General features: G+C 44.0%; 1 protein-coding gene across 1 annotated transcript in view; it reads right to left on the bottom strand.

Annotated features, from left to right (window-relative positions):
- Window positions 1–11401: 11401 nt before the first annotated feature.
- CDK13 (cyclin dependent kinase 13) overlaps window positions 11402–27965 on the bottom strand; it is an 82311-nt gene continuing 65747 nt past the window's right edge. Inside the window, exons 10-14 of the mRNA XM_073550012.1 lie at window positions 20172–20288; window positions 19962–20093; window positions 17145–17347; window positions 14175–14630; window positions 11402–12804 (exon numbers count right to left, since the gene is read on the bottom strand). Of these exons, the coding sequence (XP_073406113.1) occupies window positions 11984–12804; window positions 14175–14630; window positions 17145–17347; window positions 19962–20093; window positions 20172–20288 (1729 nt within the window). The 3' untranslated portion in view covers window positions 11402–11983. The remainder of the gene's footprint in view (window positions 12805–14174; window positions 14631–17144; window positions 17348–19961; window positions 20094–20171; window positions 20289–27965) is intronic.

Here is a 27965-nt window from a genome sequence, read left to right as displayed (position 1 = left end):
TATGGGGTATTGGGGGGTGTGCTTGCATAAAGCAGGATCTGAAAACATCCTCGAATACGGAGCCTCACCTCACGGGAAAGGGCACGGAGATAAAGGGCAAGGCTACATGAGTAGGCCTCTTCCCCATCATCTGCATTGACTCTAGCTAGGTAATTTAGGACCCCAGTGTCCACATTGGTCCTGCTCTCTTGAACAGCGACCTGGCGCCTTCTTCGTCCTCGACGGGATGTTACAGCAGCCTGTGGGGAGCCCCGGATCTGGGCAGTTGCTCATGTTGCCCTGCTCCTCCAGTATGGGTAATGGCCCAGCAACAGACAGTCCTGGTGGTGGTGTTTGTTGGGCAGGCAATGGGTTCTCTTGTGATGACGCTTCACCCATGCTTCTTGTTGGGGGAGAAGATGGGCCAGCCACCTCATCCCCTACAGGATCAATTATGGCCTCTGTCTCTGAGCCCGTTCCTTGATCCGTAAGGTTGGATTGAGTTCTGTTATGAAATAGAACAGAGCCAAAAATACATCAATATTTTTGGCCCTGTAAAGTATGGGTGCAATGTGGTGTGAGGTATCTACTTACGGTCTCAGATCTAGAATTGGGGCGAGGAAGGAGAGGCGGTCATAATATACGTATTTTCTTTTTACGTAGCCCGCATCCCCACTCCTGGACCGCTGCTGACGTTCCCGCCGGTACTGATCCCGGATGCTGCACCAGCGTTTCATAACATCTTCCACTGCAATGTGACAGGAAATATTATCAATTTCACATATTTGATCGGTCACATTTGCTACCAGTTGTCTAGCTAGGGTGGCCTTCTGGGGTGTGCTTTGTAGCCAGGGTGGCATATCTAATTGGCCCATCCAGGCCAGATACACAGGGTCTGAATAGTTCATGTATCAAGTAACTACACTTAATAATTGGTTGGCTAAGAGGATGAGTAGCTTGTGGCCTGGGCAAAATTATGGCAGTGTGAAACTATGTGTCACATCAAAATCTAACCGCCTCATGAGGAAAAAAGTAGAACAAACAGGAAGGGGAGGGGGGCAGAATCTGTATGCATTTTTGGTTGTGAGGTAATTTTAATCATTTTTGTACCTTGTACTTACTCAGTTTCTGCTGCTCCTCACGTGGCTGATCACCAAAGTCATGGAACATCTGGCGACATATGCGCCTCCATGACGCCTCCTTTCTTGCCCGGTTTGCATAATTGGCATCCCGTTGGTCCCAGAGTTCTGGCCGCTCCTGTACCAGTACAATGAGCATTTCCACATTTAGGAAATATGGCGTCATGACGCTGCTGTACTCCGTGGAGGCTGACTTCCTGGATGTCTGGAGCGCTATTTGTGGTGATTTGCATGTCTAGGCTTCCTGATGATGGATTGGGCCATTTCCTGTCACCAGCCAAAAGACCTGTGTATTTCTCGCAAGTCACAAGTGTGGTCCGTGTGTAATCCCTTTTGTTTTTGCGCACCCATAGACTTGCATTGGCGTATTACAGGCGTAGTACGCTGACAGTCGATTGGCACGGACCGTAGAATACGCCCGAGAAATATATGGCTGTTGGGAGCAAACCCATAGAGAATCATTGGTCCGTGTGTAATGCGTGCTTTTAACGCCTCTCATTCGTCCGTATTCCTCGCCAGTGTGACCCCGGCCTTACACTCGTAATTCCTTTGTGAAGCCATCGATCTTCTGCAAAAAAGGTGAAAATACTAAAGCAACAATATACATTACCTGTCCGGCACTCAGTCACGTTCCACGGCGTAAATCCATCTCAGGGGTTAATACGTTTACAGCCGGAGCGCTGCGCTAATACAGCAGCTCCCGACTGAAAAATGACTGGGGAATGAATGGAAGCAGAGCCAGACTCAGTGATGAGCGGTGACATCACCGCTAGTTACTGAGCATGCGCCAGCTGCTTCCATTCATTCCCCAGTCAGTCGGGAGCGGCTGTATTAGCAGCACTCCGCCTGTAAACGTATTAACCCCTGAGATGGATTTACGCCGTGGAACGTGACTGAGCGCCAGACAGGTAATGTATATTGTTGCTTTAGTATTTTCACCTTTTTTGCAATAGATTGAGGGCTTCGCAAAGGAAGTACGAGTGTAATAAAGATTATAAAAATGTGTGTTGTATTGTCATTAAAATAATTTATTCTTATTGTGTTTATTTAACCCTTTATTTACTGTAGGTTTAGTAATGGATAGGTGTTTTATTGACACCTTTCTATTACTAATCTGGGCTTAATGTCACCTTAGAATAGAAAGGTGGCATTAACCCCTTAATTACCCACTTGCCACCGCTACAGGGCAAGTGGGAAGAACCGGGCAAAACTCCAGAATAGGCGCATCTAATAGAGGCCCCTTTTCTGGGCAGCTGGGGGCTGCTGTTTTTAGGCTAGGGGGGCCCAAGATCAATGGCCCCTTTCCAGCCTGAGAATATCAGCCCTCCGCTGTCAGCTTTAGTTAGGTTGGTTGTCAAAAATAGGGGGGACCCCACACCATTTTTAATTAAAATAATTAAAAAAAAAAACAGCGTGGGGACTCCTCTATTCACAACCTACCTTGATGAAGCTGACAGCTGAGGGTTGCAGCCCCCAGCTGTAAGTTTCATCTGGTTGGTTCAGAAAATGAGGGGGACCCCACGTCAGGTTTTCATTCATTCTCCTCTCCTGCCGGCAGAGCAGGAGAGAAGAATTACAGCCGCGGTCAGCATGAGACGCTGGGAACAGCGGCTTGCAGTAGCCGCTTCTTCTCGGCGGCCGTCCGTGAGCACGGAGGACAGTGTGAACTGTTCTCCGTTTGCACGTGTTGCGGGCCGTGTGTCCGTGTTAAAATGGACATGTCAGCGTATTTTGCACACTGACACATGGTCCGTGAAAACACGCTGACATGTGCATAGACCCATTCATTTGAATGGGTCTACGCGTGTCAGTGTCTCCGGTACGTAAGAAAAATGTCACTACACGTAACGGAGCCACTGACGTATGAAAGAGGCCTTAGATGGTTTCCATTGGCTTCCTGTCCTGACATAGTGTCGTCAAGTGACAAGAGTATGATGAGGTAATCATACCGCATAGCAGTCAATTTAAAAGGTGGATGGTGTGTCAGTCATAGTTCATAAGAAAGGGGAGGTGTGGCAATTTTAGTGGAGAGGTAATGTACCATAAAGGGGAACGTGTGGGGTCATACTTTGTTTTGTAAGAAACAGTAAGTGGCAAATATTTTTTGAGAACAACATAGGTGGATATCTTTATGCAGGGGACATATACAGTAGTGTTCAAAATAATAGCAGTGTGTTTAAAAACACAAAGCAATCACAAAATCTTTATACTAGTTTTTATTTCCATGCATTGGGAACATTGCGCACTGTTCCCCAATTCAAAACATGATGAGAAATGTATACATTTTGTAACTATTTTACAGAAAATAAAAAATGAACATTGGATTTTTCCTACAAAAATAGCAGTATCTGCATTTGTCTTTACAAAGTCACAATATGTATTATTTTTTGCGAATTTAGCATTCCTAATAGTTGTATACCCAGTTTTTTTAGAACTGCTTCACATCTACTGTATGTTGCATAGTCAACCAACTAATGGTACCTGTCAGCTGATATTCCAGCCCAGGATGCTTTGACTACATCCAACATTTTTTCTGGCATTTGTTGGGGTTTTGCCTCAGAAACTGAATTTTTTTATGTCACCCCACAAGTGTTCTATCGGATTAAGAGACGGAGATTGGGCTGGCCACTTCATAACCTCAAATTTGATGGACTGGAACCAAGATTTTCCTTGTTTACTGGTGTGTGTATAGGGTCACTGCCTTGTTGAAACACCTATTTCAAGGGCATATCCTCTTCAGCATAAGGAAACATGACCTCTTCCAAGTATTTTAATATATGCAAACTGGTCCATGATCACTGACATAGCTCCAGCACCAGAGTAAGAGAAGCATGGCCATATCATGATGCGTCCACCACGCTTCACTGTCTTCAGACTGTACTGTGGCTTGCATGCAGAGTTTAGGGGTCATCTGACGAACTGAGGCCTTTGGACCAAAAAAAGAACAATTTTACTTATATCAGTCCACAAAAGGTTTCTCCCATTTCTCTTTAAGCCAGTTGATGTGTTCTTTGGCAAATTGTATTTGCTTCAGTACATTTTTTTTTTTTTTTTTTTAACAATGGGACTTTGCAGGGACTTCTTGCTAAGAGATTAGCTTCACACAGGTGTCTTCTGTTACAGTTCTCACAGGTAACTTGACTGTCTGTTCATTTTGGCTGAGCTTTTGCCATTCAGGCTATTGTTCCATCCATTGAATGTCTTACGTTTTCTTCCACGTCGCTCTGGCTTGGATTTCCATTTTAAAGCATTGGAGATCGTTTTAGCTGTACAGCCAATCATTGTCTGCACTTCTTTATACGTTTTACCCTCTACAATCAACTTTTTAAATTAAAGTATGCTGTTCTTCTGAACAATTTCTTGAATGACCCATATTTCTGTCTTTCAAGGAGAAATACATGAATAACATGTCTTGGCTTCAGTCTTAAATAAGGGCCACCTGATTCACACCTGTTTCTTCACAGAGTGATTGACCTCACTTATTGAACTCCACACTGCTATTATTTTGAACACATCCCCTTTCAATTAATTATTGTAACACACAGAATCAAAAACCTGCAGATCATGAATGCGGAGTCTGTTGGTTTTCTTAGAATCTAGGGCACCAACTGGTAAATTGTTTGACATGTGGTAATATAATTAATACCAAAAACAGTGATTAATCTGGTTTGTCATATTGGACTGCTATTATTTTGAACACTATTATACTTTTAGGAAATGTGCATTTGCGATACCGACAATCTAAATCAGTACTGTGGTTCCTGTGTGTTCCAAGTCTCATGATGCCTGCTAACTGGTCACATTTCCTTATCATTGTAAGGCCATGTTCAGTATTTTACATCAGTATTTGCAAGCCAAAATCAGGAGTAGAACAATCAGAGGAAAAGTATAATAAAAACTCGTGCACCACTTCTACATTCTTCACACACTTCTGGTTTTGGCTTAAAAATACTGAGGTAAAATACTGACCAAATACTGACTGTGTGAATGTGGCCTTATGGTTAGATAGAAAGTTGTAGGTTCATGTGACACAAATGTATATGGTGGGGGCTGAGCTGACTTTACAATTGATCACTGTACAACCGTTGGTGCTGCAGTCAAGTGCTGATGATGGTTCTGGTACTGTACTAATAATGGTTATGGTGCTGTATTTCTGTACAGATAGTGCATCTGGTACTGTTTCCCTCTACTGATGATTGTTCTGTATTCATGCTCTGAAGATGGTCCTGATGCTGCGGTATTAATGTACTGATTATGGTGTTTGACAGTGTTTCTGCTACAGTATGCCTGTACTAATGCACTCATGGTGCTTATATTGCCGTATTCCTGTGCACATGTTGGTCCTCTTTCTGTTTTGTTTTTGTGTTGCTGTACTGATAGAATGCAAATGCAGGATGCCTAGACAATTTCTAATTGCATATTAAAAAAAGGAACTGGGTTTAGGTCAAATGAGGATAGTTTTTGCTTTTACTTTATTCCTCTGCTACAGTGTCTTGTGTTCTGAAAATCCACTGAGCCTTTTAATTTAATGCTAATTTGAATGGTATTTAGTCTTTACCACTTTTTGGAGAGCAATCTAAAGCCATGCCTTAAAAAAATGCTGAGTAATGGCACTAGGTGAAGACCATAAAAATTAGCATCAAAGTAGCAATATTTTTGGCACCGTGTGGAATCGTTAAAAAAACAAAAAAAACAAAATAGTATGCTAGAGAACAATAGGAATGAAATAAAAGTAAACACTGGCCACTTTTGACCTAATGACAAAACTATATGAAAAAAGTGTTTCAGCTCACCCCTTAGCGTCCTCTGGATAGCAGGAACCACACCATCGCACGGAGCTGCCCTGGCGGATACAAGTCCAAACACACAGTAATCTCCAGCGATCTCAGGCAGGAAGTTATAATAAAAAATAGCCGACGCGTTTCAACTCAAAGCCTTAATCATGGATTCATGATCCATGATTAAGACTGCTTTGAGTTGAAATGCATCAGATTTTTTACCATCCACTGGGGTATCCACTACCTGTAACATGCTCTTTTAACGAAAAGAAATAAAGTAATATTTTTTATAACTACCTTCCTGCCTGAGATCGCTGGAGATTACTGTGTGTAATGCCAGAACTATGGGACCAATTCCTAAATTTATGAAAAACTGATCTAGGAGAATGGAGAGCAGCCTCAGTTAAGTAACATTTGTTTCCAAATTGTTCACTTAGGGTGATGCTTTATTTTATATGTTGAAGACAAGACAAAAGTGGTTACATAAACAATTGATTTTTTTTTTAACCAGTTTCTGATGTGTGACATACATGCAACTCACGTCAGGTGCTAGTGTGTGGAATGGTCTTGCTCCACAACAGATACTGGCTGTGTTTCACAGCCACAATCTTCCCGTGACAGAAGCAACTGGAGCATTGTCTGGTTGCTACTTTCATTCACTGACAGTGGCAGATATATGGTACGACTGCAAAAGCCATACTCCAACCTCATCCCCTCTCCATGATTCACTCCCCAACCCTGTGCAAAGATGGTAATAGGATGCTGATCGATTGTCAGGACACCTTAGTCTTCCTGAAAAGCCTAACCATATACTTGTCTTTATTAATTGTATCAAATAAAATAGTATTATGGTAAAGTTGTACAAGTGATCAATCATTTGCAAGTTCAAATCCCATAAGGGAACTACAAATGAAGTAAACAATTTTAAATAAATTCCTTTGTTTTGTCATATCATAACATTAATTAACCCACAAGGTAAATGCTAGAAAAAAAAAAAAAAAAAAAAAACATCAAATGTGAGAACTGCAATTTTCTAGCTGGAAAGCTTTCCAGCAAAACACTGGCGCTACCATATCTACAAGGTATTAGTTGCAAGTTTATAAGATAAACTCCAAATCCCCTCAATTGCTGTCAATACAAATGCATGTATATGTTCCCCATACAATGCAACACATTTCTAATTATTTTTCTTACAAGGGAACGTGTCACCAAGTTTGTCCCATACGAGATAAGGCCACCACCTTTCAGCCCGGATATACAGCATTTAAATATGCTGCATATATGCCCATAATCCGGTGTGCAAGACAAGAAAAAGACCTTTTATAATATTCACCTATAGGGCGGTCCAGTGGGTGTCACTTTCTTGGTCTAGCTCATCCCTTCTTGCGATGCCACCATCCTCCTCCTTACTTCGTGTGGATGATGCGTCCTACGTCATCCACACAGGGTCCTTGGTATCGAGCCCATGCACAGGCGTACTTCTCTGTCCAGTCGAGGGAGAGCATAGTACTGCAGTGCGCGTGCACCAGGATTCTTTGACCTTTGATGTGCACTGCAGTACTTTGGACAGGGACATATGCCTGCGCAGGAGTGTGATGCCGGAGACACACTGTGTGCAAGAAGGGAGGCACCGACCAAAACAGCAACGCCCATCCAACCCGACTGCCCTGTAGGTGAGTATTATTAGAAGGTGCTTTACTTTTGTTGCAGGCCAGATATACACACACATCATACTAGAATGCAGTATATCAGAGTTGAACAGTGGTGGTCTTAACCCATAGGGGACAAACCTGTTGGCAGGTTTGACAAATTATGCAATGAAAATTGCTCATTAGAGTTCACTGAAAAAGTGGTCTTACTAGAGACATAAGTAAAGAGAATCTGATGCCAATTTCATGCAATCCCTTGGTTTGTCCAAAATTATTAGTACTTAACCCCTTACATCTGGAATTTGCAGGTCATCACTAATCTCTATGAAGTGATACAATTTCATATGCAGTTGACCCCCATGATCAAATAGAATTAAATCAGGTGTGCTTCATCACAACAGATAGTATGGAGACTACCACTTATCTATAAAATACCCCAGCTTGTCCACTACTGGACAACTTCTTTCAAATGCACCAAAAGTGCAGCATACAATAGGTGGGTGGGAAAGCACACATGTCGTAGGCTGGCGGTCCTGCAGACTGTCTCCGAGTGCGGTGTTCCCGGTGATCTTTTAACAGTCTGCAGTGCTTGCTTTACATAACATGGCTGCAGTCTTCAGTGCTCCCTCAGGGCAGAGGTTTACAACAGCTTTTACAATTCTGCAAGTAGTCATTGAAAACAGGCGGCAGGCTTTCTGATGGGACCTGACAGGTGTGTCTGCCATCAATGAACACGCTAATAGGAAACTTTGCAATAATGGTATTAAGAAATGTACCTGAAGAAACTTCAAACAACTGAGTTCTAGAAATGTATGTACATACACCTAGGCTAAAAATACTCCAATTATTACAGGATTACCCTTACCCTGCTGTACAATACGTAGTATCCCTCCAAGATGGGCAGGTGGAAGGATTTGCATAGGGTAGCAGTGTTCTGTGTTTTGTTCTAAATGACGCATTCAATGGAATAAAAGAATTACAATAGTAAAGGGGCCATTGAAGAAATAGGACAGTTTTGCTTGTCAATTTCCAGACCTTTATATTCCAGCAAAAAGCAGTATACATGAGCTGGTGCAGAAGTGATGTAATAAAAGGGACAGTTGATGGGCAGAAAGGAAACAAAACACCACAATTTGACCACCAATTGTTGTTACACACATCCAGGAGTTGATTAATATTAATGAAATTTACACAAAAATCAGCACAGCAGGTTCCCATCAGCAAAACAGGTCGATGTGTACTGAAATCAGCCTAAAATCACTTCAAAGTGGCTGTCGTGCACGGGAAAAAATATAGGGCTAAACAGAAGCATATTCTATTGGCTAGTGGATATATATGGGCATATGGACATGTTGCATTGCATAATTTCCATATCGATCAATGTGGGTGGCACACAGAAAAATCACGAGTTGCATCAATAGCCACTTCATTATCTGATTTTAATGCACGGCTATCAGTATGTGGATTATGGGTCCAATATTCTTTGATGCTTATTGGCCACAGTATCTGGCAGACAAGGAAGCCACTGCAACCATTAGCACCTTATGTTCACATCATGGGGGTCGATAGAGTGAGAGGGAGCCACCTTCCTCTCATAACCATCCAGATGTTATTATCCACAGCATCTAAAAGGTTAAACAGCCAGAATCAGTGGTGGCAGAGACCCTTGCTGTAGGGCTTGGCTGTCAGTTAAGCCGAGCTCCTGGCGGTAATCTCATGGGAACTACTCCTGTTATGAACTTTGCACTTACTCATGTCCAGATCGTGAGTCTTACCTAGACCACCGTGATGTTCTGCTTTCTTAGCCACAGTCTTTAGTGTGCAATCCAGGGCTGCAGAGTTCTCTGGCACTTGCTCACATACCGATAGCCAAAAGCAACAGAGCAGAACAATAGGGTAGGACTTAACTTTTTTAAAAAGATTGTCCATTTTCATTATAATCTTTTTTTCAAAGGGTGTCCTACAGCTTTAAGATCCTACTCATCTTCTTCAGGGAAATTATTATATCTCTCTCTCTCTCTATATATATATATATATATATATATATATATATATATATATATATATATATATATATATATATATATATATATATATCTCCTTAAAAAAAAAAACCCGCAATGCTAGCCTTGAAAAGCATGTTCCCTAAAGGGGTTGGCCACCTTTTGGGGCTTTTTTTTTTTTTTATTTCAAAGTGTGTCTCTGGCTAAAAATATTTTTGCAACCGTTTCATTATAAATTTTGCTTTTACAGGATCTGTGTTCCTGCATATTACACTTTGATGTTGTCTGAGGCCATAGATCAGCTGAGAAGAGCCCAGAAAAACAAAAAGTCACAAATGTTCCTGTCAACACTGTCAGAACGTCACGCTAGTGCAGCTTTCCTACCACACTCACCAGCACTTCTGTCCATACAATGGCTTCTTTTGGAGGAGCAGGTGTTCAAGCCATCAGCCTTATCCACTAAAAAGGCAGCTTTCTCATGAGGCGTTTTCCAACTGGAGGAGGCCGATTGACATGTCAGGTCATGTTCCTCCAGTCAGTAAAACAGGAAAGTTTGTAACTTTTTTTTTTTATGTCTTTTTCTGGGCACAGACTACATTAAAAGTTAAAATGTGCAGGGAAGCAAGGAGCCGGTAAAAGCAAAACAGTGCAAAATATCCAAAGCAGGCCTCTTTCACACTTCAGTCTTTTGCAGTCAGTCGAAATCCGCCCTTTTTTGAAAAACAGATCCGTTTTTTTTTTTTTTTTTGCGGAATCCGTTTTTTCCCCCCTAGACTTACATTAGCGGCGGATTGTGACGGATGGTTGTCTGTTGCATCCGTTTTTTGACGGATCCGTTGGGATTTTAGCATCCACCATCTTGAGTAGACTGACAAAGTAACGTTTTTTTTCAGTGGCAGAACGGCATTTTTAAACTGAGCATGCCCAGAAGATTTTCCCATTCATGCAATTTAACCCTAAAAGCAGTTCTGGAAAAGGCCAAGCTCTCTCTCGCTATGTTCTTTTAAATTTTCATACACTGGCGGCTGCAGCGGATCCGTCAAAAAAAGAGATCCGGTGCATCCGTTTTTTGCCAAGCGGAAACGGATCCTTTTTTTTACACTTTGACGGTTTGCAACTGACGTCAAAGACTGAAATGTGAAAGAGGCCTAAGCTGTCCTGAGTACGCGAGGAATACTTCCATATCTAGCCATTATATACGAGTGATTATATACAAGTTTTCCCCACTGCAGACTCTCTACTTCGCAGTCTGCTGGGAGAAGGTAAGACACTATGAGGTTTCCTGACCGCATCATACAAACAGGGGATTCCTGCTCTTCATATATTTTATTTAGCATAGAGACGAGCTGCAACAGCATGGCGGAAATTTTACAGCACAGCTGAGCTGTGTGGATGCGAATCTGCTCTGGAAGGAAGTAAAACAATGGTTAGAAAGTTTACCTCTGCCTGTTTCCTCTCCCTGCTCCTCCCTTTTCCACAGAGCAGAATGGCCTGTGTTACATGACAGCTGCGATCTATCTGGTCAGAGCATTACGGATTTTAGCTAGTTTTTTTTTTTTCATAGAGTGAATGACTGGCAGCGGGGAAGGAATAAGTGCCATAAATATGGAAGGGAGCAAATCTCTTGGATCTGAAATATTACAAGAACTTCTTATATTTACCTGTACTACTGATTTATGCCATCGCATGTTGAAAGTACAGTTCCTTCTTAACCTCATCTTAAAAAGACAAGCATTTGGCACACTTAAGGTACGCAGGTACACAGCAATTCATTACACCACGCGATACGATTCTAAGAATGAATCACAGTTCAAGGGCGAGACGCTTAACATCTCATGCAAGATCAGACTTCGGAGCGTTTTAGTCAACGTTTATTTCCTTATGCTTGGTGGAAACAAAACAGTTGATAAAACGTTTGCATCACAAGGAAAATGTGTTTAGTTTTTTTTTTCTTGTCTGTAATGAGCACATTTCACAATGACACAGAAAGCTGTGAGAATGGACAGTGACCTTTGACTAAAGGTAGTACAAAGAAACAGATATCAAGGAAGTAAAGCACTGCCTTGGCGTTACCAAATATTGGTCCAAACGTACAAAAAATAAGCACGAATGTGCTAAATTCTGCAAAATTTCTGCAAGTGCGAGGGGACAACAAAACGGATTTCCTTAAAATGAATATTCAACTAAAAATGGAGGTACAAAATAAAGATTTTCGCTAGAATATGTAAATTATTGAGCTCTCAAACGCAGAATCATTTGCAGTTATCCCCATACCTCCCACTGTTTGCTGTTGTATTGCAAGACCATTTTATACATAAAAATAAAGCTGTAGTCCAATCAGTCAAGTCTACTATACAGCTGCTGTAAAATGCAGCCATGACGAAAAGTAAAAAGTCATTCCAGATAGAAATATTTGCCTGAGGGGGGGGACAAAATTAGAATGGTAAACCCCTCCCCCGACCTCTGACATAGGTGCCCATATGTCCTCCATGTCCTTGAGAGAAGGGGGGACCCTGGTGAGGAGATGCCCACGCCGGTCTGTGCATTACTGCGGGTAAACCAAGATGTTCTGGTACATTAGTGCTGAAGCCAAAATTAGGCATTTTTGTTGGCAAGTTACGATTGTCCAACCCTGCAGGGAGATTGTTTCCCAACAGCATCGTTGGGCTTTGACTATACTCAAATCTGTGATCTTTATCACCACTGAATAGCATGGAGCCAGCACTGAGGTAGCTGTCCCTGTAAGTGGTGGCAGAGTTACAAAAGGGCTCAGGAAAAGCCGTATGCGTATGTGCTGGGAGCTGGGTACTGATGTGAGATGAAGTACTGTAGTTGTCGACAGGTGGATTTTCAAGATGTCCTTCCAAAACAGCAACACCAGGCACATTAGCAGTCATGTCACTGCTGTATGTGGATGGTAGGAAAGTTTGTCTAAAATTTTCAGTGCAGTCCGGTGCCTTCAGAAAAGATGCCCCCCCAGTGTAATCTGTACCAATTTTGTCCTGTTCCTGAGCCTGGTGATGAGCCATAATGTCTATGAGTGCTGCCTTGACTTGTGCATGATCGTCACCAGCAGGCACGCTGGCATTCTGTACCTGCTGCCTCTCTGTCCGGTAATCAAGGTCTTCCTCACCCACAGGAGGGGGTTCTGGTGGCTCAGGAGGCCGCTGATCTGGAGGCAAGATATGAGGAAGGTTTTGTTCATTTGGTAGGTCTTTCAGAGTCGGCTCAACAATGGCCTCACTGACATCTTCAACTAAAACAAGGAAAGAAAAAAATAAAAAAAAAAGTAGACATTTTTGTAGCCAATGGGGGAAATTCATCAAGCTAAATGCATGCTACTTAGACAAAAAAAATCTTTCAGGACTTGCACCATAGCTATGTGTATTACATGCTTTATGAACCTCGTCTGATAAGAGGCTATGGCTTCCCTAAAATGGGGAGTTGCAAGATGTGGCACAATGCATCTAAAGAGGATTTTGGCTTGTGCTCTGGTTCAGTTATTTATTTATTTTTTTAAGTAAGCCACATAAAAGACTAAACTACAACTAGACAGCCTTGAAATGCACCAGATATATCAAAACAGCAGGAACCATTATAATAAGGCTATGTGCACACCTATGCAGAAAATTTCTGCATAAAAACTGGACTCCTTCCCAGAAAACGTGCGTTTTTGCAGCGATTTTTTCCACGCGTCCCAAAACACATAGAAAATAGCTAGAAATGCGGAATTTTCCGCTAAATTAATGAGCATGCTGCGTTTTTTTTACCGCAAAGCGTTTTTTTCACGGAAAAAAACACATCAATATGCACAAAAAGTGCAAAATGATTTAAAATGAATGGGAAGCTTCTTTTAAGCTTTTTTGAGTGGATTTTTTGGTAAATCCGCGGGAAAAACACGAAAAAAAAAACGCTGTGGGTGAACACAGCCTTAATGTGGAATGTTGTAAGACTGTCTAGATGAAGTTTGCAAGGTCGTAGAATTGATAAATATGCCTCAATATTTTACACCTAATGCCATAGTCCGGCATGGCAGTAGAACCACAAAACTTTGACATTTCACAGTACTAAATATGTGAATAGGGTAGTAAAAGGGATTGACCGTAACTGGACTACTAAGCGCCCCAGTTGTAATGTAATGTCACGTGTCACAGACACATGCTCTGATGGGATACTAAGGAGCTCCAGCCAATCAGTAGCCACCGATTGACTGCAATGGTAAAGTGACCGCTGGGAGACACAGCACCATTAACACAGGAACGGCGCCAGTCAATTGGTGTACACTTCATTAGGGTTATATAATGAATGTGTTCTTCCACTATTAGCAAATGTTTCTCCTGTTGCACTGTTTCCTGCTCACTCACATACTGTGCGGTAACAGAAAACAGAACCTTTCAGTGGCCATGTTACTACGGCAGAACTGCCCGAGCCTCCACAGCATGGGTGATTGCACTAGGCAGCACAAGAACCGGCAGAGCTGTCAACTCAAGCAGCATGGCCTACTGTAAAAAGCTGTCTGAACAACAATTAGATTTTAACATATTAAAAACTAGATGACGTTTGAGTAAAAGGCTCGACTTTACACATTTCTTCTATCTCTACAGTTCAAGCGGTGACATTACATACCAGTAGGAACAGGACTGGGAGGTCGCGGGAGTTTTAGGGTCTCCTCATCTGCCTTATTCTCAGGAGCCATCTCGGCTACATCAGCACCTTGCTTTTGCTCCTGTTCTTTTAACATCTGAGACAGTAAGACAGCAAAGGTGCTTTGAATAGGTGTTTGAGAGGCTTCTCCCGTCGTCCGCGGAAACGGCAATGCTGTTACGGAAGCCAGCTCAGCAGAGGGGGCTGCAGCTGGAAGAAGGGGGTCCTCTTTAGATTCAGGTGCTTTACTACTTGATGCTAGAATACCAGCTACAGCTGGAAGATTCAGATTATTCAGCTGCTGCTCCGTTTCAGGGTTCACCTTAATGTTCATAACCTGGGCAAACTGCGCCATACTGACATTGGTCTGGGACTGCAGTAAGTTCAGCAATATAGCCATTTGACTCTGATTCAGCTGCTGCCCACTACTTAAGAGACCTTGAAATACAAAAATATAAATATCAATCAGCATACATTGTTGAATCTATGGGGAAAACTTGTCAAACCATTTGACTGGTTTCAGGAACATGCTGAAGCCCACCCTCAATATCAGAGAGATAATCATATATTGCGTAAAACCCCAAGTATTGCTCCTGCCCTGACAAGGGCAGTACCCAAGTGTAGTACGGTCTAAAAGGTGTCCCAAGGAGAAAGTCACCCTCCCTTTGGTGTGAAAAAAAAAAAAAAAAAAAAAAAAAATACAGTTACTATACAAATATATAAATATTGGGAGGGTGACTTTCTCTTTGGGGTACCTTTAAGAAGTGCTACACTTGAATACTGCCCTTGAAAGGTCAGGAGCAATTCATGGAGCATGAAAGGGTTAAATACAGACGATCCCTGTTATATCTGCTCCTACTATTATGCCTGGAGGAACATGTCTCTTCATGGTACAATGGGGAGATGGAATCTTTTTATATGAAAATTGGTTTATGGTGCACTTGCACTTTATATCATTGCATTGATGGTGGTCCTTGTGTGTTCCTTTTTATTCTAGGTTGTTTTAATTATACTATTAAAAGCTATATTTTATGCAATTATATTATCATCTCTCCCTGCTGACATTGAATATTACCCATTTAGAGCTCCTTAGGTCTCCTATATCGCAATAGACCCTTATTTTTTGTATCTGAATCCCACCTTCCCCCAAAATGTAATTCTCCAAACATAAATCATACACTTATCTGCCCACAGGTTACAAATACTGAATCAAAATGTAGACCAGATTTTCAATTTTCACATACATTATGCATTCTAGCCATCTTCTTTACAAGGTCCATCTCCCTAGCTTAGTGGTCCCCAAAGTTTCATACTCCGAGAGCCACAATCAGCTTTGAGAGAGTCGCAGCCACAGCCACCTATGGCCACCCACACAGTAGTGACACACAGAGCCCCTATTCCTGGTATAATGACAGCCAAAGCTTCTCCACAGAAATCACACCAAGGCAGTACACTAAGATCAAGGGGTTCCCACAATACCCCCATGCAGTATTGACCCATCAAGCACTCTCAGCACACTGTTGGACCCAGCTTCAAGCACCTAACAGTGATAACAGTATTATCCTGACTTCAATTACCTTCAACCCCCCAAGGCCAATATATGCACGCTCAGATCTGCTCTTCATAGTGGTTTGCTAGACCTGGAGCTAATGCACCACGCTGACAGGCAGCAGCGAGCCACAAATCATGGTCCCGTGAGCCACATGGGGCTCCCGAGAGGTTGGGGACCCCTGCCCTAGATCACTTTTGAAGGCATTATTGGATTAAACATGTTTTGTTCCAGCAATACCGAGCCAATGGCTAAAGATGAAAGGGGAGCGCCAACAAACATTGCACTCGGCAGTAACGAACACTTGGCGCTATGCTTCATGCTTTACATATCCCATCCACTGACAGGTATCATTGTGTTACATAAGCTATGACATGGTTTATTGATGTAAAAGAAAAGCAAATCAATGTACTCTTCAATATAAAGGGGATTTCAACAACATTTCAAATAAAACTTGTTTGGCCTCGTGTAATTAAATAAAATGTCTACTTCCCTCCCTGAGGAGTGCTGCTCCTCTACTCTCATAGCTACAATATTGTCGGCATCATGACGGCTGCAGCCAATCAGCGCTACGGTCTTCTCATTCCATCTAAGTCAAGAGTAAGAAGAGGCTTGATACCCAACAAAGAAGATTCGAGCAGTCATGCAGAAATGCAGCTACAGAGCGGATACTCTTCAGGGAAAGGAGCGGATACTCTTCAGGGAAAGGAGCGGATACTCTTCAGGGAAAGGAGCGGATACTCTTCAGGGATGTGTCTACAGGTTTTCTCCAACTGGGCCAAACGAGCCTTAATGAAAGGCTAACGGTTCCCCTTGAGAAAGCTATCTGTGAAACGCATGTCAGGGCGCGGGTACCCGGAGCTTGGTATGGGTCAACAATGGTTTCTTTTTTTTTTTTTAATTGATTCAACATTGTTATTCCATATTTATTGGTGGGTTATGAATTACACTTTGTCAATCAAGTTGAGACACATGCTTATGTTTTAGTCCATCAGGATCAAGGTTATACTGTATATACTTATGCACTTCTCTTATGAAATATATTTCTGATTATATGTTTTTTGATTATATTTGATGAATTCTGTATAGTTCACTTCCTAATAATATCAGCAATAATCAGGAATATGTTCCGAATCTCCTTGCACCCGCTCATTGTGTCTCTGTAACCTTATATGTATTTTGATGCAATTATACATTTATAGTGATTCAATAAACATTGTATTTTACTTTCTATACAAGTGGCATTTTTTTAGGATCTACAATTAGTTAAAATGTTGTAGAAAACCTTTTCAATAAGGCGGTTTATATAACCACGTGTGTGTATATATTATATATATATATATATATATATATATATATATATAACGGTTCTTGGCCACAAATGCTAGACATGTCCTTCTTACCTAATCCAACACCAGGAAATCCCTGAGTTTTTTGAGAAGATGTCTGTGCTCCCTGGGGTGTGCTATTTCTGCTATCATCCAGACCTACAGATAAGTCTTTTCTTGCTAGTTTTGGTGCTATGGCATCATCAGCCATTCCCATTTGTTTTTGCCTTCTTCGCTTTTTACTCCATAATTCATGACAATCTTGCCAGAGAGGAAGGCTGTATTAAAAAAAAAAAACAAAAAAAAAAAACCTACAGTTACTATACAAGTTTATTAAACAATATAGACAAATGTCAATTATGCAGAAAAAATAAAATAAAGTTAAACGTTTAATCACCTAATGACAGCCAATAAGTCTTAATTAAAATCATAAAAAGGGCTTAAAGGGAAGGTGCCGTGTTTTTTCATAATTTAATGTTAAAAAGAAAGTAGTATAAAAAGATATTGTCCCCTAAGCTTGACTCAGTGGTGTGTATGTTTTTTTTTTTTTTTAACTGTATTAATGCAGCCACTGGGGGCTGCCATCTTATCTTTCTGGCTGCTGAACGACACTTTCCATGCTTATTTACGGCAGTCCCTGGGCATAAGACATAACAGTCGGCTCCCGACCCTCTCTCTTTCATTGCAGCTGCATCAGGAGTGAACTGGCCACGCCTCTGTGGGCAGCTCAATTCACAGCTGTAGGTGTGGCCAGGCGCCATCTTATTAGAGCCCAGTGCTTTCCTTTTAGCTCCATTTACACTCTATTGCAAGCCCTGGGTGGATGCTGTACTGTTCCAGCATAACGGCTTGGATGTTCACTCTGCACATACCAGCTGCAGGAGAGGAACCAGGACAAGCTGCTGGAGACCAAGCTGCTCTTTCCAAAACACCCGACCAGCTGCTGCCCCTACTCTTGCAAAACATAGGAGGAGCTGCTCCCTGCTGTTTCAAAACACTTGGCAATCTGCTGGACATCTAATCCTCTCCTGTGTGATACGGACTGCTGAGCTGTGTATCTAATCCTCTCCTGTGTGATACAAGTCTGCTGAGCCGTGTATCCTATCCTGTGTGATACTGTCTGCTGATCTGTGTATCTAATCCTATCCTGTGTGATAGTCTGCTGATCCGTGTATCTAATCCTATCCTGTGTGATACTGTCTGCTGAGCCGTGTATCTAATCCTCTCCTGTGTGATACTGACTGCTGAGCCGTGTATCTAATCCTATCCTTTGTGATGCTGACTGTTGAGCTGTGTATCTAATCCTCTCTTGTGTGATACTGTCTGCTGAGCCGTGTATCTAATCCTATCCCGTGTGATACTGCTCTCCTGAAATACTCTCCTGTCCTGGCGATCTGTGAAAGTGAGGCGACAGGGGCCTGATATATGGTGGAAGGAGCAGGGTGACAGCAGCACAGAGTATTTCAGGAGAGCAGTGTGCTGATCTATGGGGGGCGCCCTGTTCGGTGCCAGGGATTGTACATAGAGCGCTGTGTTTTAACACATGGAAGGACCGTCTGCTTGTCTGCTCCACAGAAATCTAGGAAACATTTCTGCTGATTGGTGACCTGTTCTGATCCAGACTTTACATGCAAAGACAGTCAGTAACTTTGCAGTCACCACCAAAATGGCTGCTCACTGTGTTCCTAGATGTCATCCTCTCTTTTCCCTTAGCAAACACCCAGAAGGGGAGGAGAGGAGTGACATCACACCCATGTCAGCAGATTCCTCCCATAATTACTGCAGGGAAGTAATGTGAGCTAGTTGTACACTAGGTTTTTGTGCCAAATTTCAGTGGCTGCTCCCCTTAGTAATAACAAGTGGAAATGCCAAACTTTTTAAAATTATTTTTCATATTTTGCAAAATTAAAAACAAACGCTAATATTTTTTAAGAAAATGTAAACATTAATTCTTTACATTTTTTTAATTGCTGAAAAAAAATTTTTTTGGATGGCACCTTCCCTTTAATTCTCCGTGCCGCCTTGAGTAAATTGTTACAGCATGTATTCTGTCTAAATGATTTTATTTTTTGGGGGGGGATTTAGCACCCGATGCATCATTTGCATTCACCTGCTGGTCACAAGTCGCATACAACTCCCCTGCTATAGACTGCGGCTTGTCTGTGACGCGAGTGCAGGAAAAAAAGAGGTGTGCAAAAAAAAAAACAAACCGTAATATAAATCTCTAATAATATAACAAACAAACCGACATTAAATTTAAAAACAATGAAAAAGTCAAAATGCTACGATATACCACCAGAAGGTCCAGATAAGGATCAACACCCGCCTCCAATGAGCTCGCTCAGGTTACCCGGAATATAGCAGTTGTCAAATTATAAATATAAGTAATATGCCTGGAGAAAATACACAATGTCCTGGTGATATATTTTGGCTTTTTCATAGTTTTTAATGGTCACGTCTACTGTTTGTCCATGTTATATTAATAAATATTTGTATTACATATTGTTGGTGATCCCAGCTTCTTTGCACGCCTTTCTTCCTACACTCATGCCTGGCTCAGGAGTGTAGTTGGTGATCCCACTAGATTAGTTGTGCCCTCAGTTTTCCTATATATTGTCTGTGATGTGGCAGTTTTATTAACAGCAAAATCACAATCACAGCTCTAAAATTACGGAACACCTTCAAGTTGCACGTATGTTTTTGGTTATGCGACTTCTCTATGAATTGCTGTTGAGTGACATTTCCACACAAAATTTATTCACTGCTAAGTTTCCACAACAGCAAAATCCACACTATAGTATGCAGATTTCATTCTAATAATCCTATGGATATACAGATCTAAACCTTTGAAATGAATCAGAATAGTGAAAGGGAGTACAATGCATTACTTACTCAGGTGGTGCCATTTTTGACGGATCTACGTCACGAAGGAACTCGCACTGCATGGCCTGCTCCGCTGTACACCGTTTGCTGGGATCCAGTGCTAGCATATGATCAAACAAATCTAATGCTGCAGTGGGTATGCTGCAAAACAAAGCAAAGGCTTGTATTCTGTACCACCGACATTAAATAGCCAGGACACCACATTCAGGCTGTACTTACAAAGCAAACTCTTCTCGGAGTTTTCGGCGATATTGCTTCTTTGGTTTCATGGTGTTGAAATATGGTAACTTTATCACATCAGGCCATACAGCAGGACAGGGACTACCACACATGCGGCTTAGGGAGAAAACCAGACAAATACAAAAAGGTAAGTGCATCAGAAAATCTAAAACTACTAGTCTACAATAATTTATCATCTGTAAAATATAGTCGAAACACACACAGCAGCCATATTTCTGGTCATCCATTTACAGGTTCTGTATGTTTAGGATTGTAATTAAGAAGGGAATTATCACTTAGGACATTTATGACAAATGTGTCCTGATATGCCACAAACATCTGACAAGTGTGGATCCTACAGGTGTGATCCACATCTATTTAGAACATGGGTCCACGACCCATCTGATGAGGAGAATAAATACGCAGGTGGCTGTGCATGTCTGATGGAGTGAAATAACACAGCCAAACACGGCTACAAATTCCTAATATCCAAAATAAGGCTGCGTTCACATGTTGCGCTTTTTTGGCGGCGATTTTCCACTGCAAAAACGCTAAGAAAACGCATCCCATACAATCCTATGGGATCCTGCATTGCTGTGCTAATGCTGCGGATTTTACCGCTGTGGAATCGCATCGCGGTAAAATCCGCAGCACGCTCATTCTTTTAGCGGAATCATGGAGATTCCGCACGGAGATTCCACACCCCAATAGGAATGCATTGATCCGCTTACTTTCCACATGTGGCTATGCCCACCATGCGCAAAGTAAGCGGATCATGTGCGGATGGTACCCAGGGTCTGGAGAAGAGGAGACTGTCCTCCAGGCCCTGGGTACCATAATCCTGTAAAAAAAATAGAATAAAAATAAAAAAGGAGATTTTTGTGTACTCACCGTAAAATCTCTCTCTCTTAGCCTCTAATTGGGGGACACAGAACCATGGGTGCTATGCTGCTGTCCACTAGGAGGCGACACTATGCATAATCTGAAAAAGATTAACTATGGCTCCTCCTCTGCAGTATACACCCCTGGACGGCGTCAGCCTTCTTCAGTTTTGTGCAAAAGCATTAGGAGGAACGTAACAGAAATAACAACCATGCCTGTAAGAAGGCTATTATGCACGAGCTCAAAGAACAATATGAGAACTCAACCATAAACAACGGCCCGTAAGGGCAACAGGGTGGGAGCTGTGTCCCCCAATTAGAGGCTAAGAGAAAGATTTTACGGTGAGTACACAAAAATCTCCTTTACTCTGTCGCCTCATTGGGGAACACAGAACCATGGGACGTCCCACAGCAGTCCCTGGGTGGGAAGCAATGGACGAATATTGTGCTAGCAGGACCCTAAACTTGGGGCACTGCCACCTGCAGAACCCGTCTACCCAGGCTCACGTCCGCTGAGGACTGGGTATGAACACTGTAGTGTTTTGTAAACGTGTGTAGGCTAGTTCAAGTGGCCACCTTGCACACTTGTTGTGCCGAAGCCTGGTGCCGAATGGCCCAGGAGGCCCCTACTGTCCGTGTAGAGTGTGCCGTGATACCGGACGGAAGAGGGTAACTGTTAAGTCGGTAGGCCTCATGTATGGTGGACTTGATCCACCTGACAAGGGTAGCCTTAGAAGCCGGCAGTCCCTTGCGACCGCCTTCCGGAAGAATGAAGAGGGAATCAGACTTCCGGAAGGGTGCAGTCCTGGACACGTAAATCCACAATGCTCTGACGAGGTCAAGCCGGACAAAGGGATGGCAGTGAGATTTCCTCATTCAGGTGGAAGGTGGACACAACCTTCGGAAGGAAGGATGGTACAGTACGGAGAACCACCTTGTCCTGGTGAAAAGCTAGGAAAGGCCGTCTGCAAGAAAGTGCTGATAATTCAGACACTCTGCATAGCGAGGTGATTGTCACTAGAAAACCCACTTTCTGTGACAAAATGCAGAATGGAACTTCTTTAAGGGGTTCGAAGGGTGGTGCCTGCAATGCTGTCAGGACCAGGTTGAGGTCCCACGTTTCCAGTGGACGTCTGTAGGGGGGAACCAATCGTTAAACTTCCTTGAGAAAAGTCCTTACTTGCGGTTTGGTAGCAATGCGCCTTTGAAAAAGGACTGAAAGCACTGACAACTGACTCTTAAGCAAGCCTAGGGGATAGCTTGGCGTCTAGGCCCAATTGAAGGAAACCTAGTACCTTCGGGAGGGAATAAGGGAGTGGGACTTGTCCATGAGATTCGCACCAGGAAAAGAAAGCTCTCCAGGTACGATAGTAAATCTTGGCGGAGGTTGGTTTCCTTGCCATGATCATGGTCGCAATGACATCCGGTGAGAACCCTGCCTGGGTTAGAATCCAGGTTTCAAGGGCCATGCCGTCAAATTGAGAGCCCCTGAATTCTGATGGTAGAACGCACCTTGTGACAGAAGGTCGTGACGGTCGGGGAGACGCCAGGGGGCGTCTGCTGTAAGTTGTACGATGTCGGCGTACCATGTACGTCTGGGCCAGTCCGGCGCGATCAGGATGGTTGGAACTCCCTCTTGTTTGATCTTCCTCACGACCCTGGAGATCAGGGGGAGGGGTGGAAAAATGTACAGGAGCTGGAACTGGGTCCAGTCCTGGACCAGGGCATCCGCTCCGAGCGACCGTGGGTCGTTTATCCTGGCCATGAAATTGAAGACCTTGGCATTGAGATGGGATGCCATTAGGTCCACATCCGGGGTTCCTCAGCATTGACAGATCTGGTAAAAAATCTCAGGGTGGAGAGACCATCCCCCCCCCCCCCCGAGTCCATTCCTTGCCTGCTGAGGAAGTCGGCTTCCCAGCTTTCCACACCCGGAATGTGTACCGACCGCGTGTTTTCCGCCCAGTGGAGGATATGTGCCACTTTTCTCATCGCCTGGGCGCTGCGGGTCCCACCTTGGTGACTCATATGCCACTGCCGTGGCATTTTCCGACTGTATCCGTATGTGAGAGGCTGCAAGCAAGTGATGAAAGGCTCTCAGTGCCAGGAAGATGGCCTGGATTTCCAGGATATTGATGGGCAAGGTCGCTTCCATTGGTAACCACTTGCCTTGTGCCCTGTGATGTCGGTGCACCGCACCCCAACCTGTTAGGCTTGCATCGGTGGTCAGGACCTTCCATTGACCTGAGAGAAAGGGTTTTCCTCTTGCAAGCGAAGTTGGCTTGCGCCACCAATATAGGGGCCTCCTGGTTCACGATGTCAACCGCAACTCCCTGTCGAGGGAGAAAGGGTTCCTGTCCCAAGATCTGAGGATGGCTAGTTGAAGAGGCCTGAGGTGAAACTGGGCAAATGGCACTGCCTCCATTGCTGCTGCCATCCTGCCGAGGACTCTCAAGGCAAACCGGAGAGATCGTGGAGGATTGCGGAGGAGTGTGCGAACTCCCAGCCGGAGGGCCAGTGTCTTGTCCTTGGGAAGGAGCACCAGACCCCTGGAGGTGTCGAATAACATCCCCAGGAAGGTTAGAGTCTGACTCGGGGTAGTCGATGATTTTTGTAGGTTGACTAACCATCCCACAAGACTCAGTGTGTCTATTATGATTGAGACACTGACCTTGCAGTCCTTGAAGGTGGAAGACTTGATGAGAAGGTCGTCCAGGTACGGAACGACTAGAATGCCTCTGGAGTGTAGAACGTCCATGGTGGCTGCCATGACCTTGGTAAACGTTCTTGGAGCCGTGGCGAGTCCGAACGGGAGAGCGACAAACTGGTAGTGGTTTTGGTTGATCGAGAACCTGAGAAACCTTTGATGGGCGGGAGCAATTGGTATGTGCAGATATGCGTCTTGTATGTCTATGGAGGCAAGGTATTCTCCCTGCTCCATGGATGTTATGATGGACCGGAGGGACTCCATGCGGAAATGACGGACCCGTACACATTTGTTGAGCTGTTTTAGGTCTAGTATGGGCCGGACGCTGCCTCCTTTCTTGGGAACTACAGTCATGGCCAAAAGTTTTGAGAATGACACAAATATTATATTTTCACATGATCTGCTGGCCTCTGGTTTGTGTGTGTGTTTGTCAGATGTTTTTATCACATACAGAAATATAATTGCAATCATATTATGAGTAGCAAAAGGTTATATTGACAGTTAGAATGAGTTAATGCAGCAAGTCAATATTTTCAGTGTTGACCCTTCTTCAGGACCTTAGCAATTCTCCCTGGCATGCTCTCAATCAACTTCTGGATCAAATCCTGACTGATAGCAGTCCATTCTTGCAAAATCAATGCTTTTATTTTGTCTGAATTTGAAGGTTTTTGTTTGTCCACCCGTCTCTTGATGATTGACCACAAGTTCTCAATGGGATTAAGTTCTGGGGAGTTTCCAGGCCATGGTCCCAAAATCTCTATGTTTTGTTCCCTGAGCCATTTAGTTATCACCTTTGCTTTATGGCAAGGTGCTCCATCATGTTGAAAAAGGCATTGTTGATTGCCAAACTGCTCTTGGACGGTTGGGAGAAGTTGCTCTTGGAGGACATTCTGGTACCATTCTTTATTCATGGCTGTGTTTTTAGGCAAGACTGAGAGAGAGCCCATTCCCTTGGCTGAGAAGCAACCCCACACATGAATGGTTTCAGGATGCTTGACAGTTGGCATGAGACAAGACTGGTGGTAGCGCTCACCTGGTCTTCTCCGAATAAGCCGTTTTCCAGATGTCCCAAACAATCGAAAAGGGGATTCATCAGAGAAAATGACTTTACCCCAGTCCTCAGCAGTCCACTCCCTGTACCTCTTGCAGAATATCAGTCTGTCCATGATGTTTTTCCTGGAGAGAAGTGGCTTCTTTGCTGCCCTCCTTGAGACCAGGCCTTGCTCCAAGAGTCTCCTCCTCACAGTGCGTGCAGATTCACTCACACCTGCCTGCTGCCATTCCTGAGCAAGCTCTGCACTGCTGGTAGCCCGATCCTGCAGCTGAAACACTTTTAAGAGACGGTCCTGGCGCTTGCTGGTCTTTCTTGGGCGCCCTGGAGCCTTTTTGGCAACAAGGGAACCTCTCTCCTTGAAGTTCTTGATGATGCGATAGATTGTTGACTGAGGTGCAATCTTTCTAGCTGCGATACTCTTCCCTGTTAGGCCATTTTTGTGCAGTGCAATGATGACTGCACGTGTTTCTTTAGAGATAACCATGGTTAACAGAAGAGAAACAATGATGCCAAGCACCAGCCTCCTTTTAAAGTGTCCAGTGGTGTCATTCTTACTTAATCATGACAGATTGATCTCCAGCCCTGTCCTCATCAACACCCACACCTGTGTTAATAGAGCAATCACTGAAACGATGTTAGCTGGTCCTTTTAAGGCAGGGCTGCAATGATGTTGAAATGTGTTTTGGGGGATAAAGTTCATTTTCTAGGCAAATATTGACTTTGCAAGTAATTGCTGTTAAGCTGATCACTATTTATAACATTCTGGAGTATATGCAAATTGCCATTAGAAAAAATGAAGCAGTAGACTTTTGTAAAAATTATTTGTGTCATTCTCAAAACTTTTGGCCATGACTGTACAAATAGATTGGAGTAGAACCCTCGGAATCTTTCGTTTGCGGGAACCGGCACTACGATTCCTGCTTGAAGGAGAGAGGAGACCTCTTGGTGGAAGGCACGAGCCTTGTCTGGTGGTGTTGGTGGAACAAAGAGGAAGAACCGGTTCAGTGGAGTGGAAGTGAACTCTATCTTGTTTCCGGAAGACACTATTTCCCTGACCTACCTGTCTTCTGTAATAGGCAGCCAGACTTGCTGAAAGAGAAGTCGCCCGCCTACAGGTGGGATGTCTTCCAGAGTTCGTGAGTCATGATGAAGCGAAGTTCTGAAGTTTTCCTCCCTTGGGTTTCGCTTGGCCTGCTTTCGACTGCCAAGTCCTGTCCGGTCTCTGTGCCGTCCGTGGGTTGTCCCTGCGTGGAGAGCGGTTACGATTTTGTCCCGAAGAGTTCCGAAAGGATCGGAATCGTGTTTGATTTCTCCGTTTAAAACATGCGTTTAGGTTTCAGTTGAGGGAGAGAGGTACTCTTACCCCCAGTGGCATTGGAAATCATTGTGTCCAACTTTTCTCCGAAAAGCCTTCCACTAAGGTACGGAAGATGCGTGAGGGACTTCTTTGAGGCCGCATCCGCTTTCCATTCCTGCAGCCAGAGGATACGCCGAATCGTAATGGCATTTGCCGCTATCCCCGCTAGACCTCTTGCTGAGCCTAGGGCTGCATGAAGCATGTAGTCTGCTACCACTGCTATTTGAACCGCTTGGTCCGAGAGCCCGGTATTTGAAGCTTGAAGACCCTCCTGCAGTTTTTCGGCCCAAGCCAGGATGGCCTTGGACGCCCAACTGGAAGCGAACGCAGGGGCCAGGGAGGCCCCTGCAGCTTCGAAAATGGAACGAGCCATGCGTTCTACTTGCCCGTCTGATGCGTCCGAGGTTTGAGCTATCTGGCAGTGAGAGTAGGGTCTGTGCTGCTAGTCTAGATACCGGGGGGTCCACTTCGGGTGGATCTGTCCACTGTTTGGTATCCTTCTGTGAGAAGGGGTACTTAGCTTCCAAATATTTGCGATTGGCAAATTTTTTCTCAGGCTGCGAAAACTGCTTAGTAAGTATAGTTTGAAACTCATGGTGATTAAGGAAGACCTTAGGTGGTTTCAGAACACTTTTGAAGTAAATCTTATGTTCTGGGGCTTCCGGGGCTGGCTCTGAAATTTCCAGCACCTGATGGATGGCAGAGATTATGTCCTCAACTAGCGCTGTATTGCTAGGGGGGCAAGGTACCACGGACCTCTCCGTTTCGTTGTCTGAGTCGGAGTCACAGATGCCTTCCGAATCCTGTGGAACACTAAGGTGTTCCCTAGTGGGCGATCTGGGGCAGAGGTCTTCTGTGGTGGGGGATCTCTGTGGTGAACTGCATTGTCTGTCTCTGATAGGGGACTGCCTAGGAGACCTGGAATGATGGTGTCTCCCCCTGGGGGGGGTGACCTTGTGCTATAGGACGACTCAGGTGATCGCGACCTGTGGGTCCGCTTACGTCTGAGTGTCGGAAACAGCATGTTCCTGAGACAAGCTGTCCGTTTGCTGGGTAACGTTCATAGTCGGGACACGACCCTGCAGAGCTTGCAGTAATGTAGCGGTTACGTTATCTATGGACTGTGTCATAGACTGCGACATCTGAGTAGCCCATTCCTGCGTGGTATCCGACACTGAAGCGTTGGTACGGACTCCCCAGAGTTCTGGATGCAATCCCGGCAGTACGGATACGTGCTGCCACTGGGGAGCGTGGTTTTGCAGCCTGTGCAGAATGCATAGAAACATTTCTGCCTGGTTCTCTTTCTTGAGCCCGGCATAGTGCACAGAGGCTGGCTATCAGGGATCCTACAGGGGTGGCTACGAAGAGGGAATCCACAGAGAGCCTTATAGGTAGTATGGATTCATAGCTGAGTAAAGAGAACCCACCTGTGAACTTACCCCACCAGTGTGCCCCTAGGTCCAGCGCCGACAGATTACAGTTCTGTGCCCCCCAGAAACTGCTGCGTTTCTTCTTCTTGCTGGAGGCGTCCGTTTAGGTATGTCTACAGCCAAAAAAAAAAAAAATGGCCACCGGGACGCTGAGGAGAGGAAGGAGGGAGCGGAGAGCTGAAAAGGGCGAGCTGGGCTATGTAGAAACGCGCCCTTTCTGCCTCGATCCGCCCCTTCTATGACACTATAGTGTCATTTTAGTCATCCGGGGGGCAGAGGAAAGACGGCGGATTCAGCTAGGCCGAAGCCGCGGTCTCAAGTAGAGGACTGATGCCCAGGAGGGCTCCAGGGCGGCGCGGTAGTCC

The sequence above is a fragment of the Dendrobates tinctorius genome, unplaced genomic scaffold (genome assembly GCF_039654945.1).
Source record: "Dendrobates tinctorius isolate UK_male_01 unplaced genomic scaffold, ASM3965494v1 ptg000162l, whole genome shotgun sequence".
Classification (NCBI taxonomy): Eukaryota; Metazoa; Chordata; class Amphibia; order Anura; family Dendrobatidae; genus Dendrobates; species Dendrobates tinctorius.
The sequence above is the reverse complement of the archived record's forward strand: the minus strand, read 5'-3'. Positions and strand labels throughout refer to the sequence as shown.